General features: G+C 36.6%; 1 protein-coding gene across 2 annotated transcripts in view; it reads right to left on the bottom strand.

The window, feature by feature from the left end:
• Positions 1–18,366, bottom strand: part of LOC132149096 (voltage-dependent T-type calcium channel subunit alpha-1I-like) — a 119,381-nt gene that overhangs the window by 35,207 nt on the left and 65,808 nt on the right. For both annotated transcript variants that reach the window (XM_059558039.1, XM_059558038.1), the window contains exons 16-26: positions 14,629–14,729; positions 11,654–11,777; positions 11,394–11,462; positions 7,673–7,851; positions 7,442–7,568; positions 6,477–6,602; positions 6,090–6,179; positions 4,086–4,278; positions 3,075–3,226; positions 2,384–2,493; positions 1,293–1,426 (exon numbers count right to left, since the gene is read on the bottom strand). In XM_059558039.1, coding sequence (XP_059414022.1) covers positions 1,293–1,426; positions 2,384–2,493; positions 3,075–3,226; positions 4,086–4,278; positions 6,090–6,179; positions 6,477–6,602; positions 7,442–7,568; positions 7,673–7,851; positions 11,394–11,462; positions 11,654–11,777; positions 14,629–14,729 — 1,405 coding nt within the window. The remainder of the gene's footprint in view (positions 1–1,292; positions 1,427–2,383; positions 2,494–3,074; positions 3,227–4,085; positions 4,279–6,089; positions 6,180–6,476; positions 6,603–7,441; positions 7,569–7,672; positions 7,852–11,393; positions 11,463–11,653; positions 11,778–14,628; positions 14,730–18,366) is intronic.

The raw sequence follows: 18,366 nt of genomic DNA, 5'->3' as shown, positions 1-18,366 counted from the left end.
CAATCCTCAGTAATACAGCATCACTGACCGGTGCAAAATACCATTTTGGTATGATGCAGCCAATATCTCTAAGGCTCATGATGGGTAATGAGGCAAACATAAGACTCATTGGCTCTTAGGGGCTTATCAGGTGATCAGGTGTTAAAGGCAAATGGGGAGGAGAAAATGAGAGATTTGGAGAGACAAACAGAATTTGGTGCTGTAGATGAGTATTAAAACAACTTTTCATAACAATATTCCGTATATGAAGGCAGGTCATTTGTATTTCAGGTTGTCTGGTTGATTAAAAGATTAAAAAGCACACTGAGAAATGCAGGAAATAAAGAGGTTTGATCAAACCTGGAGTACACTGCAGACAAAATAAATAGATTTTTGTCATTTACTAACATCTGAGCTCAAACAAAGTGATTGGTAGATATGATAACACATCTGGCTGTGGTGCTCATATGGGGGGTAAAGTTCAAATCTGGCTCGCAAAATTTCCCAGGCTCATTCCATTTCTCACTCCCCATCATTTACTGTTGCCTTGCCACTTGCCACTCAATAACAGTGATAAAGGACTAAAAATAAATAAAAGAAAGATAAAAGTCAGGAAAGTAATGGCTGTGGTGTGACAATAAGCACATGATTAAGCCAGAATGGATGTGTGCTAATGTGGGTTAGAAAAATATTTATTGCTTCAAGAGCAAGAAGTTCTGAGTTTAAACTTGCTTCAGTGATATTTGAATAAACCAATCATATTGCATGTATTATATATATACTGCTAGAAGTTTTCACTGACTATAGTAAAGGACTACTTTTTTGCATATATATATATATATATATATATATATATATATATATATATATATATATATATATATATATATAGATAGATAGATAGATAGATAGGTAAATAGAGAGAGAGAGAGAGAGAGAGAGAGAGAGAGTATATAAAATAAACAGACTAAAATAATATAACTATATATATATATATATATATATATATATATATATATATATATATATATATATATATATATATATATATATATATATATATAGCTAATAATCTAGATAAAGTAGTTGGCTTTGCTAATCAAAAAGTCAGTTGCTGGATTGTCGACCCTCACAACCCGGTAAGGGAATGCAGAGTCAAAAAATACCCTCAGGTAGCTTACTGGAGTCTCAGGAAAGATTATATAATTACATATTTTAAAGGCTCTGACAGTTTAATTATGTATTTAGGGGCATTCATCGAGCAGCAGCTATGATCAGTGCCAGTGGTGAGTGACTGTGCTTGTGTAACTAACCACGTGCGATGCGTAGGACCCTCATGATACGTATGATGGTGGGGTTGATGGGCAGAGCTGCACTGATCTCGATCTCCTCCAATGTGATGCCCATGATTGACAGCAGCACTATAGCCAAATCCAGCTGGTTCCACCTGCACACATCCACAAGGGACAGATTTGCTCACTTATGCAAAAATTCAGCTTTCATGCACTCTGAATCCAACCTTCCCCTCTAGTTTCATTCCAATCTGGTCATTTACTCCTCCAAAGAGGTGGCTTAAAACAAATGAATATTTGAAACTTGGTCTGGTCAAACAGGCGGCTTGGGACCTGAATTGTTGCCGGGGACCACTTAGTAACACCCAATTAAGGAGAATTAAGGACCTACTCCAGCAAAGGTGACCTCATTCACTAATGCAGGACGATGGACGGCTCGTTTTTACACTACAGCACAAATAACAGTCGCCCACATCTGCGGCGCTGGAACCAGCCACAGCACACCTGTCTGTGCACACACCTCTGCCATCCAGCTCGTAATTATGACCCAGTTAAGAGGCACAGAGAGCTATGACAAAAAATAATAGCTTGTTGAAAGCTTTCTGGTGTCAGACATGAATATGTGTGAATAAAAAAGACAAAGTGCATTGCGGTCAAAGCCTGTTTTTTTTTGTACTCTTTTAAATGGGTCAATACCATATATTCTAATAAAGCAACAAATGTGCTTGCTCAATGCAGCTTGATACATGCCAGTATTAGTTTATGACAAGCAGGAGGAGCCGCTCTTGTAGTCAGCCTAATGATAAGTAAGAGTTAAATTAGGGAAACAAACACATGACAGAGATTTCACTAAACCCTTGAGACAAATACCCACGTTTACTCTCGCTCTTCACTGTGGTCTGGTGCGCTTTGTTGTATTTACATCTCGCAGTGCTAATTTCATTTCTGTCTATGCCATGAATGCAACAGCAGATGCAACATTTTGCCTATAACAAAAATGACTTCAAACTAAGAGGATTCGTCGATATCTAATGAATTCATTAAATCAATTAGCGATCGGTGGAGAGAAAATGTGAGGAAGTGAAAGGTGAGAAGGGGAATGAACTGAATACCTGTCTTTGAAGAAACGTCGGACACCAAACGCGGTGAGCTTCAGGACAGCCTCTAGCACAAAGGTGCTGGTGAAGAAATAATTACAGTACTTGAGTGTGATCTCCAGAGACTGGAGGGGAAGGAAACATACAGACAGAGAGGAAGCCAGAGAAACAGGAAGAGAACAAGAGAGGTGTGAATGATTAAAAAACTTTCGCCTCTGGTTCATAAAGTCAACCAAACCAGTCAGTTTTACATTAGTAATATTACAATATCAAGTATCCTATGAATGTTCAGGTAATGCTTAATATACAGTATGAAGACAAGTTGCATGCGTTTATGAGACTGTATGTGTTTGCAGGGTTTCTCAAATCTATGGACCCCTAGAGGGTCAAATCACCAGTGGCACTGTTGACAATTTCTGAATTGTGAAAAAAATGAAACACTGAAAATAATATAACATAATAATGTTTCTATGTTTCTTCACGCAAACGTTTGAACGGTAGTATATATATGTGTGTGTGTGTGTGCTTGTGTGGGACTGAAGAAATTACTCGATTAGATGGAAACTACAACATTACAGTTTCCATAGTAACATTCTTAAAAACGTTAAACAGAGGTCAAACCGATTTATCATAGACAGTTTGAACCTTGGTTCAAAAAAGTTTGAGAAATCCTGATTTAGAGAATGAAGTCTGCATTTTATCTTACATGAGGCTGGCTGTAGTGCTCCAGTGACATAGTCACAACGTTTACACAGATGATGACGGTGATGAAGATGTCCAGGTAGTGACTGGTGCACAAGGTGTGGATCATCAGTCGCACATGACTGTAACTGGCATAGTAAGGTAACTTCTGGGCCTCTGAAAGAAACGAATGGATCAGTTTAGAATGAGCACCTTATGACAACAAATATATAAAGCTGAAGTGTGTGAATTCATGAAACAGGTTTCAATAACACTACTGCAACTGGCCGGTCAAACACATAGTCCCACCCCCAAAATCAAGCCATTGGTTCAGTCAATGATGCCATGCTGTGACGCTGAAGCAAAAAAGAGAGCCTGAGTGTTTACACTTTTCTGAAAATCAGCCCACTACTGGATTACTTCAAATTATTTCTGCACATTAGATTGGGACAGGAGAATACTTTACCGTCAAAATTATCTACAGTTTATATATGTGATGAAAAGGCCACTCTCTGGTCCATAAACTAGATTTGTTTTCTGTAGAGAAAAGATGGATGTGCGGTCTCTCCATCTGGCTAATGTTATTACGAGATGTCTGGAGAATTAAACTGGCTGTTCAGCATATCATGTGCAAATCAAATCATCTCTTTTCATTTACAGTCACTGCGCTCCATCCGTCCTCCTCCTTCCTTCTCTCCCTTATGGATTTAATTCTCCTCACAGCTATGAACAGGTATGGCCAGAAGAGTCAGTGAGGTTGTTTATTATTATTATTATTATTATTATTTTATTTATGTATTTATTTTAACACTTTTTCTATGTTTTAAATGTATTTTGCCCAATTGATTCTGTCATCCTGAATTATTGCAGGTAAAATAAATATCTAAGTTAATTCAGTCTAATAATACCCCCCCCCCCAAACTAAAGACAATATTAAATTGAAAAAAAGGCGGTTTTATCCATTGCTATTACTCTTTTATTGGCCAGACCCATTAGAAACAGATCCCACAGCATGTGATCTCTTTTTCTCTCTTACTCCGTCTCTTTTTCTCCATGCGTCTCAATCTCTTCTCCTCCCTCCTCTTGGCCTCCTCCACCTCCTGGTGCTGTCGGCACTTGTGGAAGTTCTCCACCACCACTCCAACAAACATGTTCAGCACGAAGAAACTGACGATCAGGAGAAAGGAGATGAAGTACAGCAGCATCCAGGGGTTGTTATTGGTTATGGGCTGATAAATGAAGAGACAGAAAGAACGGAGGATGAAAGAGTTAGGAACAAAAAAGACATTAACTTGATTTTCGGAAAGAAAATGTGAATGGTGACAGGCTATAGGAATTTGCTATGGCGTTCTGGGCGCTCACAAGGGTGCTGCTAGCTGTTTGCTAGGGCTTTTGTGACTTCTAAGGTGTTGTAGGTGTTGATATGGATGTTCACCTGTCTTCTGCCAAGGGAAAAACTGAAAAGCCACTTTTTGTAAGGAAAGTAAGCATTTCTTTACAAATTAAGGAATCATTAATTTCCTTAACACAAACAATGTAGGCAAGATGGATTTTACCTCAAGGTTTGAATAGAACAGTTAGGGATGATAATAATTATGCTTTTTTCACAAGTACTACCAAAAAAAAAGACACAATAAACTGGTCAGAACAGGGAGCTGACTAAAATTCAACAAGATCATCAACACAGCCTTGTGTAATGCAGACACTCATAAGCTTGAGGTAAACTGGTCAAATTATGGTAAAGTGAACTTAGGTGCAGATTTTACTTTGTTGCTTAGCAGCAGTGTGGAGCGAAACAAAAACACCAAAGTCTAAATTAGCTCATTGTAAAACATACTCTGCACATTTCCATCTGCTTCCACACATAGATTATATCCTGCAGTGGACTCTGGTGTGACAGTGATGATGCAGTGAGGAAATTACAGATGCCAATTAAATCCATGAGTATTTTTCCACCCTGTGTTTGACTCCCTAGAGATGTTGGGGTCTTCCCGTGTGAGAGGGTCTGGCTGCAGGCCTAATGTGCTGGTCCTTAACCGACGCAAGCTCACTGCTTTTTGAATCGAGGACTCTTGAAAGTCATTGTTTTTAGTTTCAGAGCCAAAAGCCTGTTAGTATTCATGAAGCTGATTGTGTGTATTCAGGATTAAATATTCACTGCTGAGTGCTTATTCCTTAAAGCTCTTTATTTTTGTTAAAAAAGAATGAGACTTTTGTTTGGCACAGAGAGTTTTAACATTTAATAAGTATGAAAATAACTAGTTCAGAAAATAAATTGCATTTTAAACAAAGTTGTTAAAGCTTACTTGTAGTATCTTGGTTATAGGATATAGTTTTTAATAGAAGTGCACTGAGGGTGCATCAAGCCACTGAAAAAAAATAAATAAAAAAAATACAGAAATTGCTTTTATTTCTATATTTCCATTTATTCATTTAGCAGACACTTTTATTCAAAGCTACTTACAAATGAGGAATACAAGTGATTCATCATAAAGATTTCAGTTCAGTTTTTCATATTTCATGATTTGAGTTTTCATTTTCATTATTTTTTTCTTTTTAGATTTAAATTTGTGTCCAGTTTCACTAAATTCTAATATTCATTACATCTTTTTTTAAGTTTTCATCTAATATTTATTTCAGCTTTATTTAAATTCTTAAAACCCAAGACTTATTATTATTATTATTATATATTATACAGTATATAAACAGCTGTGGTCAAAATTTTACATACACTTTGCAGTATCTACAATATGTGAATTATTTTACCAAAATAAGAGAGATCATACAAAATGCATGCTATGTTTTATTTAGCACTGACCCGAAAAAGATATTTCGCATAAGACATTTGCATATAGCCCACAAGAGAAAATAATAATTGAATATACATATCACTGACTGTGATGGTTCACTGTGATACTAATGTGCAAATATATTACAACATCCATATGACATGAAAATGCACCATTTATATTCACCAGGTGAGTATTATCAAGAGGGCAGGATGGGAACAGCAGCGAACATGTTACATGAAGAGCATTACCTGCTGGTCCACTGCCACTGCATCCAGACCATGATACATGATGTTGACCCAGCCGTCCTTCGATGCAAGCACAAACAGGGACATCAGTGCCTGTAAAACATAAACACACATTCATACAAGCAGATAATGTACAAGGACACACAGAAGTATGAAGATGGGTGAAAAGAGAAGCGGCACAAACAAAGACGGTTGGTAGTTGTACAGAAAATAAGGTGCAAGGACAGATAGACAACCACATGTGAAGTAAAGAACCATGAGAGGTAATTATGTTATAGATGCACACAAATAAAGGTACATCAAACAAATGAACAAACTGAGTTGCTCAATATTAGGAATCTTGTGCATCTGTCATGTGATTTGATAAGCCCAGTCAGAGAACAAACTAACCTGCCCCAAGTTGTCAAAATTGTACTTGTGATGGACCCACTTATAATTGGCTAAGAGGCAGTCAGACTTGTTGGTGATGTTTTTGACATCCAGGCCCAAGCAGTGGTAGAACTTGCCTTTAAAAAGCTGTTGAGGCAAAAAAAATGGCACACACTTCATGTCACTCAACGCCACACTACTCAAGCATCTCTTTAATAAAACTGTCGGACCAGAGGATATTTGAAATGAAAAAGGGTGTTATGAAAGAAGACAAGGAAAGAAAAAGAAAACATTCTCTATGAAAAAGAAAAAAGAACAAGATGGGACACTATAAAGGGATAAGAACTAATAATGAACACAAAATTAAAAGAAACTGAATGTGAAAGCATGTGGTGATAAAGAGAGAAAGGGTATGATAGTGAGATCAAGCAGAAAATCTGGTGAGAAAAAAAAGACAAAAGGCATCAGGACCCCCAGGGTGATCTTTTTTTTTCATTAATATTATTATTATTATTATTATTTTTATTTTTTTGAGGGGGCACCAGTGGCAGAAAAAACAACCTTCAAAACCCAAATTATCTGAATATTTTTTTTTAAATAGAAACACTAAGATATAAACACTACCATGCAAATATTTATCATTTTTAAAATGTTTTTGCAGAACTCTCTTTTGCTTACGAAAGATACATTTATTTGATCAAAAATCTAAATACAGTAAGAATAGTAATGTGAAATATTATTTAAATTTAAAAGACAATTTTCTATTTTATTATATTTTAAAATTTTATTTATTCCTGTAATGGCAAAGCTGAATATTGGGCAGCCATCACTCCTGTCTTCAGTGCCACATGGTTTTAGTGTTTGTACATTTTGCCAATAATCCTAATAACTCAATTTCCAAAGTTACAAAGATTTCTTTCATAATCCTTCTGAAATCTTCTGAGACATCTGATTTAGCCCCAGTTTGAATGGACAAGATGTTTTACCTGGACTCCCAGGATGCCAAAGATGATGAAAAAGGCACAGCAGATGAGAACTATGTTTCCTATAGGCTTCAGAGAGGTGATCAAAGTCTCTACAACCAGTTTGAGGCCAGGAGCTCGACTGATAACCCTGTCAGATGGGAAAAAAGCATTCACCACTTAGTATCTACAAGTTATAAACCAAGCATTTGTTGGGCAATGCCACATGAATGCTTGCAATTGTTTTGGCTGTACCTGAGGGGGCGCAGTGTGCGCAGGAGCCTGAGAACCCGGAGCACCCCCAGAATCTTAGCCCCGCCCGCCATCGACACAACAATGTCAATCAAAGAGACAAACACCAGGAAACCATCCAAAATGTTCCAACTGCTGCGCAAGTATGCCTGCTCTCCAAGATACAAACCCATAGACACCACCTACAATAAACAAAATACAATGTCTCAAATGGACAGCATAAAAAGTTAAAGTAGTTGTGTAATGTATATCGTTGTTGTTCTGGTGTAATACTGTATGGAGTTTTGTGGAACAGTGAGCTCTGGTCTTCTAATCTGATTCTGAAATTCATTGTGATTCATACTAGTGTGATTGTGCTTACAGTACATATCTTTGCTGGAGTCGATCGAAGCATTTACTGAAGTGGAGAAACAGACATCAAAGTCATAGTTTATGATCTCCAGGCAAGCCAAGCCAAGAGTTCTAATTTAAGCCCTAATATAGTGCTTCCTGTAGAACTGATTTTACAGCTCAACTGAGGTCTACATCCAGCTCTAAATCCAACATTTTATCAGCAGTGAGATGCAGATGTACTTTAGTTCACCCATAAATGAAAATTGGGCTGCGTTTTACTCACCCCCAAGGCATCCTAGGTGTATATGACTTTCTTCTTTCAAATGAATCCAGTCAGTTATATTAAAAATTGCCTTTGTTCTTTCAAGCTCTATTGTTGCAGTCAGCGGGTGTTGCATTGATTCGGTCCAAAAGATGTGAAATAAAAAGCTTATTCTCCCTGTTGTAAAATGGAAGCAGTTCGGGGGGAATGAAGCATGGGGTCAGCTTTGCGTTTTACGTTTTACAACAGTGAGCACAAGCTAGATTCAAGTGATTATTACATTTTGAATATGGATATTTTCTTACAAAAACGCATTGATTCAATTTTTTTCACGTCTTTAGGACTGAGGCAATGCAACACCCGCTGACTGCAACAATAGAGCTTGAAAGATCAAAGACAATTTTTAATATAACTCTGGATTCGTCTGAAAGAAGAAAGTCTTATACACCTATAGAATACCTTGGGGGTGAGTAAAAGGCAGCTGACTATTTTTGGGTGAACTAACCCTTTAAGGGACTTGCTGATGGTTGTGAGATATGACTTGGAGATAAAAAAAAAAATAAAAAATAAAAAAAAAACAGCAAAAAATATTAAACTAAAATGCAGAAAAAGTGACGAAAATATAAAATCCATTGAAGCACCTAAGTGACCTTAGACTTTGGCTTCCCAAGCAGGTTCTTGTGACACTAACAAGACGAGTGACAGAAAAGAAACACAGTATGCACACACACACACACACACACACACACACACACACATGATCGCGCTAGCTAAGGTCTAAAGTGAGAAGAGCAAAGAGAGCAAGAAAACAGAGATAGACAGAGAGAATTATGCACTTTTATGAAATGAGATGCCGTACTGCGACACACATCTGCTCTTTCTTGGGATCAATTTTGGCTGTATTAGTCTGACAGTTTCTTTACAATACTGCCAAAGAAAGCCAATAATAAATCAGTGATGTATACCAGTACAGTAATGTGACACTCACACTAGCAATTTAAGGAGGTGCTTTTTGAGTGAGAGCAGATCTCCTTGCAGAACTCCTATTAGTGGAGTGTAGGTGGGCTGGGGACAGTAAAATCAGCCGCTGCCCCTCAGGCAATGTTATACCAGTATATTTTTGCCGTAGCTTGCAGAACCTGCCTCCCCAAGGATGAACTGTAATTGTTGACTTTTTGGTCCTCGAGAGAAAGCTGGAATCATTGTTTGACTTCTGTCTCCCACTGCACCAATGCTTTTAAAAATGCTGACAGTAAAAGATATGCTCTGCATCATCGTATATTAACTGTGTATTGGTGGTTGACGTGACATTTCAAATGATGACAAATGTATGAAATGTCATCTAAAACATCTAAATACAATCATATTTGTGTACTATTTTTATAAGACAAAATGTAAAATATATATTATTATAACATTAATAATAATAATAATATAACAGAACATACAAGATCCTACGAAGAACAAGCAGTTTGGAAAATGGTTATATGAAAGAAGAAAACAAAAATACTTGCAACTCTACATAGGACAAGCAGTTTGTAAAATGAATGGATGGATGGTAAATAATAAAATATAAAATAAATATATAAAAGAAAATATATTCATACAAATTCACTTACACACAACGGTCTGGTATGGTCTTGCTATGTCATGGATTGTTGATTTTGACAGGGTATCTCTTGTTTGTTCCATTTCCCAATAATTAATTAAGTTACATAACTGATGACCTACAAGTGCCAAGCATTTGCCGCTGAATAGATGGGCTAGTCTATGAGATTGACTGTGTCTGAAAGGGGAAACTGGCTCTAATTAATATCATTGCTTAATTGCTTGCCATGAGAGAGCCAGCAAACGTAATACCCCTCTCTCAAGAGCTCCAGAGGAGAAAGTGTGTGTGAAATTGAGTGAGAAAGAGTGAAAGGAAGAGTGATTAGAGATACACACACACACACTCGGTTTCATCTACTGGAAAATATTCAGCTAATTGCCCATTCAAACAACCTTTCGAGTCTTTAACAATGTCTTTAACAAATGTGTGTGCGTGTAATTTTGTTCAATATCCATCAACATATAATATAATGATGTATTATGTAATATTCGTTCATACCCAGAATAATAATAAAAAAAAACGGTAATATTTTGCACTATTTCTAGGTCACTGATCAAATAAGAAAATTTGACAATGATCATGTGACTGACAGACAGTAAGTTGTTGTAGTTTCCCTTGAAGCACAATAAGTATTTTGGAACATCTCAAAAAGGAGGACATGAAGTGAAGTGTGACCAAGTATCAAGTAAAGTTGAGCTTTATTGTCATTCCACTACATGTGGGCACATAAAGTGGTGCTACATAAAAATGCTGTATGGTATCCCATACTCAGAATTTGTGCTCTGCATTTAACCCATCCAAGTGCGCACACACAGCAGTGAACACACACCCAGAGCAGTGGGCAGCCATATTACTGTGGCATCCAGAGAGCAGTTGGGGGTTCAGTGTCTTGCTAAAAGGTCTCACCTCAGTCATGGTATTGAGGGTGGAAGAGAGTGCTGGTTATTCACTACCACCACCAACAATTCCTGCCACACTTGAGACTCGAACCTGCGACCTTCAGGTTACAAGTCTGACGCTCTAACCATTAAGTCACAACATGACCATTAGGTTAAAAAAAAGCGCAGCTTTAGCTATAGTTTCAGGAAAATCACAATTCACGGTTTTATCACGATACATGTTGGTTTTACTATTTTACAAATTGTCTGAGCAGAACAGCCAAACTAATTTCCTTATTTTAAAAACAAAGGCTTACTAGGTAACAATCAAAAATCGTGATATCTCACACCCCTATATGTAATGGAAAAATTGCATTAAATTAGAAAGAATGCATAACCAAATAGATTATGTTGTACTCAAACCAAAAAAAAAAAAAAAGGATGAAGCCCATAATTATTAGCATAACAAAAAAGGTATAGTCACAGTATCTGCAGCTGTGAAATCAATTACCATATTAAGAATTTTCTCTTGATTCACCAACGCAGATCAGAGGTATGGAAGCACATTCAGGAAGAAGAAAAAATCTATACACGGGAGTCCTGAAATCAGCACAATATCATGCTATGAATGTAAATATTTACCTTAAGTGTCATCTCCCCCACAAATATGGCTGTGAAAATGTAATTGGACACGGTGAGGAAAAGTCTCTCCTGCAGAAAGAGAAGTAGGGAAAAGGGAAAATAGAGAGAAAAAAGAGCAAAATTATGGAAAGAGTAGAAAGGAAAAAGCTGGAATTTTGTCAATGCCGTCAGAATATCTGCTCGTGGGCAAAATGGAAATCATTAATAACTAACAACAGATTAAACAACCAAATCAAAGATCCATTGGTCTGAAGTCTTACCAGGCTACCCTGGAGGATCTTGGGTCTCTCCAGAGCCACAGTGATGCAGTTTGAAAAGATGAAGACCAGCACCACATAGTCAAACAGCTTATGGGCTATAATGGACTGGCACAACAACCTGAATCTGAAGAGGAAGGGGGAGGTCAAGAAAAGAGATATACAGAGACAAACTGAAAGAAAAAGACTGGGAAAGTAGAAATAAATATCTTTGTTCCAAAACCAGTGAGCAATTCAGAACATTCTACTGTGCGTTCTACAACTGTCAGCATCATTACTCTAGTCTTCAGTTTCACACAACCCTTTAAATCATTCGAATATGCTAAACTGCTGCTAAAGAAACATTTCTTATTATCACAGTTGAAAATAGTTGAAAATGGTAATAAATTGTGGAATCTGCGATACAACATTTTTCTCTTGATTCTTTGATGAACAGAAAGTTTGAAAAAGAGACTTTATTTGAAATGGCAATCTTTTGTAAAATAATTAATGATCAAATGAATGCCTCGCTGAAATAAAGTATTGACTTCTTTTATTAAATAACTATTTGAACAATAGTATATGAATCTCACTTCATCTGCCATCTTGGATTTATGTTTTCATGGAGATTGTCACAATGCATTCTGACAGCTCACTAGTTTTTGAAACAGCCAAATATCTTAAATTTTCCACTGCAGCCCAAACTCTAGCTGGATATTCAAAGACTAGAAACACAGACTGACAGGCAGAGGGTGGGAGTAATCGGCTCCTATCTCGCTGACACAGATCAATACCCTAATCAAGCCACCCTCTAAACAGCTGGCAGCCCATCAGTGCTATTGATCAGGCAGGGATAGCAAAATAACTGCTGGCCGAGTTACCATCAGGAGAGAAGAGGAGGTGTGCAGGCATCCGTGTTATTCAGAGATCAAATCAGTGGCACTATAGGAAACAACCTGTGACACAAGCTTGCCTTTATCTGCTTAATTTCAACCTGCTCTTGGGTGTGGAGCAACTACTAATCTGTTTTGTGCTATAACGAGGTCCATGAAAAACAACTTTCAGCTGCACTCTCGAATTTTGCAGATTTGACTCTTACCTGACAAAACCCATCAGTAATTTTTAACTGTAAAGAGGCATGAAGGTGAATGATTGCCAGCAGGTTTTGCTTGTGATGAGGCCATGTGGGACACAGCAGCACAGGTGCAAAAGCATTACTTTAGACCAGGTATTCCCAAACGTTTGACACACAAAAAGCCCTATGACCTAAAACAGTATTTACTTGAAGTACCCACTGAGATTTTAAGTTATTTCAATAATTTAACAACAAATTAGCATGTTCACGGTTCTGTGAAGTCAGTTAATGCTCATATTACAGTACATGGAGGTAAAAAGTGTTCATTTTGTATCATTGAGATACTACTATAGTTTTTGTTTCAGCTACTTAAAATAACCCTTAAACAAATACATTTTATTTTATTTTTTTATAAGTATTTCTCTATTTTAATGTTTATTCATTTGTATCATTTGATTATTTATAAGGCTTTTCATCAACACACAAACCCCATTTTCGAAAAACTTGCTATATGTGATTACTGTATATACTGTACTCTGTTTCATGTAAGTGATAGCTAATAAAACTATCAAAGCAAACAAAATAAAACAGCATTTACAAAATGGCATTTATTTATTATTAGTGATTATTATTATTATTAGTTTTGCTCTTTGACCATATAAAAGTTAAATAACATTTGATTGGCTGTGAACATAACCACCTGATAGGTCAATCACACATGACAGCTAAGAAACAAAACTATGCATCTGTTCATCTGATTTTTTTTTTAATTGAAAATGAACTGAGAACTCACAGTTAGCATATAAATTTAATTTAATATATATATATATATAAAGGTGTGGTCAAAACTTGACATATGCTTTGCTGTATCTGCAAAATGTTAATTATTTTACCAAAATATGATCGATCATATCAAATGCATGCTATCTTTTTTATTTAATACCGACCTGAATAAGATGTTTCACTGAGGACGACTGAGGGACTCATGCAGAATTTACCCTGATATTCAAATAAAAAAAAAAAATTACCCCAAGGCTCTTAACCATAGCTGTATAAAAACATGGAATCGAAATCAAAAATAGGCAAAAAGGCGGGAGCTGGTTGCTGAAACCACGCCCACCTAGCGCGACGGAGGTGACAGCAGCGGCAATTCACCTGTCACTCTAGTGACCACGCCCTTAATTATGCAGAACTTTAAGGCTTAATATAATTTAAACCGATGAGTTTTAAAAAAATTCTAAAATTTTAAAAAATTTTGTCACTTCCTTATTGGCTTCACAAGAGAGAGCGGGAGGTTGTCGCTCGCTCTTAATGCATTGTGTTTCCATGAGCGTTTGAGCTTTTTGTAATAGTTGCGTATGTGTCCCTCAGTTGTCCTCAGTGTGAAAAGATGGATCTCAAAATTGTACATTCATTGTTGGAAAGGGTTAAAATATGCAAAAGATACCGGAAAGGAAAACCAAAGAATTTGAGGGACCTGAAGTATTTTTTTCTGAACAACAGCGGTTTAAATGTTTAGGACAACAAAGAGATTCATGAACAACTATCACCAAAAAACAACAACAACAAAACAACAAAAACTGTGGATCATCCACGTAACAACACAGTATTAAGAATCACATGCATGTAAACTTTTGAACGGGGTCATTTTATATATTTAACTATTACATTTATCTTGTGGACTACATATAAACGTCAGTACTAAATAAAAAAACAACATGCATATTGTATGATCCCTCTTATTTTGGTCAAATAACTCTTTTTTTTTTGCAGATTCTGCAAAGGGTATGCACAGTTTTGACCACAAATATATACTGTATTGTGTGTAAGCAAGGTGAAAAGATGAAACAGCTTCCGTTAGGTCTTATAAAGTATGTTCATGACCGTTATATACTGACATAGAGGAGACAGGAAAAAGACTAACTTATTTTGGGGAGAGAAGAGGAAGACGGACCAGTCTTCCCTGGTCTCACACCAGTCTGGTCTGTACACCTCTATCATCTTCTGCATCCGGAAACATAGACTCTGCCGACAGAAAAAGATGTATTTAGCTGAATATCTGTTGGAAAAAATGAGGACTAAGATTAATTCTGCAGTATCCAGGGTGGGAGAACTTTCTTGGAAACATGTTTGATAGTTGAAGCAGTTATTTCCAGTGTTTCAGGTCCCCTTGGAGATGCCATGTTACTCTTAATTGCTTACAAAACAAGACAGTCTGGCTGTAAATTAACTGAAAACCTACTGCCATCTGTTAGTGTTCCTTCTCAGCAGATAATAATTGGGCAAATTTCATTGTGTAGTTGATTATATGTGCAATTGGCTCTGCTTCAAAAAGATTTACATTGTGTGCAGACTGTTTTGCAGGGGCCAATCTAACTTAAAATAATCCACACAATTATCTATTTTATCAAAACAAATTTGGTTCCAACATTTGAATCCCTTTCTTCCATGGAACACTAATATCTAGAGCCATACATTACTGTTAAAAGGTTTGGGGTTGGGTAACAATTTTAAAAATATTTTTGAAATAAGTCTCTTATGCTAACCAAGGCTTAATTTATTTGGTCAAATACACAGTAAAACAGATTTATTGCATCCTGGCTGAATTATTTCCTCTGCCACAGCATTTAAAGGGGGACATCAGATGCCCATTTTCCACAAGTTTGTATGATTCTTTAGGGTCTTCATGAAACGTTTATAACATTACATTTTACATTTATTCATTTAGCAGACGCTTTTATCCAAAGCGACTTACAGATGAGGACAGTGGAAGCAATCAATAACAACAAAAAGAGCAATGATATATAAGTGCTATAACAAGTCTCAGTTAGGTTAACACAGTACACCTAGCATGGGATTTTAAATAATATAATGTAAAGAAAACAGATAGAATAAAAAAAGAATAGAGCAAGCTAGTGTTAGAGGTCTTTACACATACACACATACAATTGCATAATTAATGAAAAGAAAATGGAATATAAAAAGATTAGAAAGGTAGTTAGATTTTTTTAAAGAATAGAATTAGAATAGTGAGTGTTAAAGTTAGAGGGTCAAATAAAGATGGAAGAGATGTGTTTTAAGACGATTCTTGAAGATGGCTAAGGACTCAGCTGCTCGGAAATGTGTTGGGGAGGTCATTCCACCAAGAGGGAACATTTAATTTAAAAGTCCGTAAAAGTGACTTTGTGCTTCTTTGGGATGGCACAATCAAGCGACGTTCACTTGCAGAACGCAAGCTTCTAGAGGGCACATAAGTCTGAAATAACAAATTTAGGTAAATGGGTGCAGAGCCAGTGGTAGTTTTGTAGGCAAACATCAATGCCTTGAATTTTATATGAGCAGCTATTGGAAGCCAGTGCATATTGATAAACAGAGGTGTGACATGTATTCTTTTTGGCTCATTAAAAATTAATCTTGCTGCCACGTTCTGAATTAATTGTAAAGGTTTGATAGAATTGGCTGGAAGACCTGCCAAGAGGGCATTGCAATAGTCCAGCCTGGACAGAACAAGAGCTTGAACAAGGAGTTGTGCAGCATGTTCCGAAAGAAAGGGCTTGATGTTCTTGATGTTGAATAAAGCAAATCTGCAGGATCGGACAGTTTTAGCAATGTGGTCTGAGAAAGTTAGCTGATCATCAATTATAACTCCAAGGCTTCTAGCTGTTTTTGAAGGAGTTATGGTTGATGTGCCTAACTTGATGGTGAAATTGTGATGAAACGATGGGTTTGCTGGAAACACAAGCAGTTCTGTCTTGGCAAGGTTGAGTTGAAGGTGATGGTCCATCATCCAGGAAGTAATATCTGTTAGACAAGCTGGGATGCGAATAGCTACCGTCGGATCATCAGGATGGAATGAGAGGTAGAGTTGAGTGTCATCAGCATAGCAGTGGTATGAAAAGCCATGTTTCTGAATGACAGAACCTAATGATGCCATGTAGACAGAGAGGAGAAGTGGTCCAAGAACTGAGCCCTGAGGCACCCCAGTAGTTAGATGTTGTGACTTGGACACCTCACCTCTCCAAGATACTTTAAAGAACCTATCTGACAGGTAAGACTCAAACCATTGAAATGTGGTTCCTGAGATGCCTTTTGCCGGTAGGGTTGATAGGAGGATCTGGTGGTTAACCGAGGATCTGGTCATAACATACTTTGGTAAAAATTCCTCAATGGTCATGTAAAAGAACACCATTTTTACCTTATCAAAACCAGCTCTGTTCACAGTGACCCATTTTGGTGCATGTCTCTTTAAATGATAAAGAGGCTACTGCTCACTCAACCCTTCTCTTCTGTTTTTTTTTGTGTATCTGGTGGTGTATTACCATCAGACATAAAAAAAAATCCACTGCATCCTCAGTTGCTCTGATGTCAGGGGGAAAATGAAGACTCTTTTGAAGACGTTTCACACCCCAAACTTGAGCTTCGCTTGCAGACTCGCGAGTGTATTCACACTGGAAGCATATGTACACTGTACAGTGTCCAACGTTTCATATATCTTAACAAAGACAACTAATGTTATAAATTTGTTTATAGAAGTTTATCAGTTAGAAACTTGAAAGATTCAGTCTATTTTTACTGTGCCACTCATGCTCAATTAAAGTGATAGCACACTTTTGATGGTCTAAGTAAATATGATTTCACACATAAAGTGCTATTAAATGCACATAATAAGCATGTCTAGTGTCTTTTAACAAGAACTGGAGTATGTCAAAAAAGAAAATGAAGAATTTTCCCATTTTAACTCATTTGTAATTATTCAGTTTGAGTTAAAGTATGGTGTATTATATATATATATATATATACATGCGAATCCATGTGTTAACAGACTTTCAAGACTTTAAAACTTCGATGTTCATAACTGACCAGCTTCTAACAACAAATTTATAGCTGTCTTTGTAAAGAAATATGTAGATATGGAGCCTTTGCTGTGACGCTGTACAAATGCTGTAAATCTAGCAGGACTGTAGCGTGTTCTCATTGGTTTACTGGCCTGCTGCTGATTTCATGCGTGAGGTAAGCTGTCCGCTAAGGGCTCGCCCAAGCAGAACAATACGCTCGCTGATGCTGCCAGATCTCTATTGCTGAAAGTTACATTGTAACTCAACTAAATATGAAAAAAAAAAAAAAATTTGAAAGTCCACTAAAAACATATCTGGTCATAGACAATGTTGAAGACATTATTGTCAACAAGCCTAAGTGGCAAATAACTAAAAAAAGGTTTATAAAAATGTATAAAGAAAAATATAATAACGAACATCAATACATTTGTTTTCTGTATACTTGTGTCACTTACTCTTAAAGTCCTTCTCTGATATTATTGTTGTTTGCGACGTTACATGGCAATATTTTAAAGATATTATTTATTTATTTATTTATTTATTTTGCATGGTCTATTTTTGAAGTTGTGTCACCCGGGTGAAAAATATGTGAATAAATAAATAGCCTACATAAATTTTTTTTATAAATCATTTAGTCGATGCTGAGACATATAGAGCGGGGGAATCCCCCATCTCCCCACCTTATGAATATTACGTATCATAACAAAACTACGTGTAAACATTATTTGCCAGCTTTTACTTGAAAAAGAAGCTGGACGATCAGCGAATACAGACTTACATATTTCAGTCTGTTACTCACCCAAAGCAACTGTATGGATTCAGAAGAA

This window comes from Carassius carassius, chromosome 9, assembly GCF_963082965.1.
Source record: "Carassius carassius chromosome 9, fCarCar2.1, whole genome shotgun sequence".
Classification (NCBI taxonomy): domain Eukaryota; kingdom Metazoa; phylum Chordata; class Actinopteri; order Cypriniformes; family Cyprinidae; genus Carassius; species Carassius carassius.
Note: the sequence above shows the minus strand (reverse complement) of the source record. Positions and strands in the feature narration are given on the sequence as shown.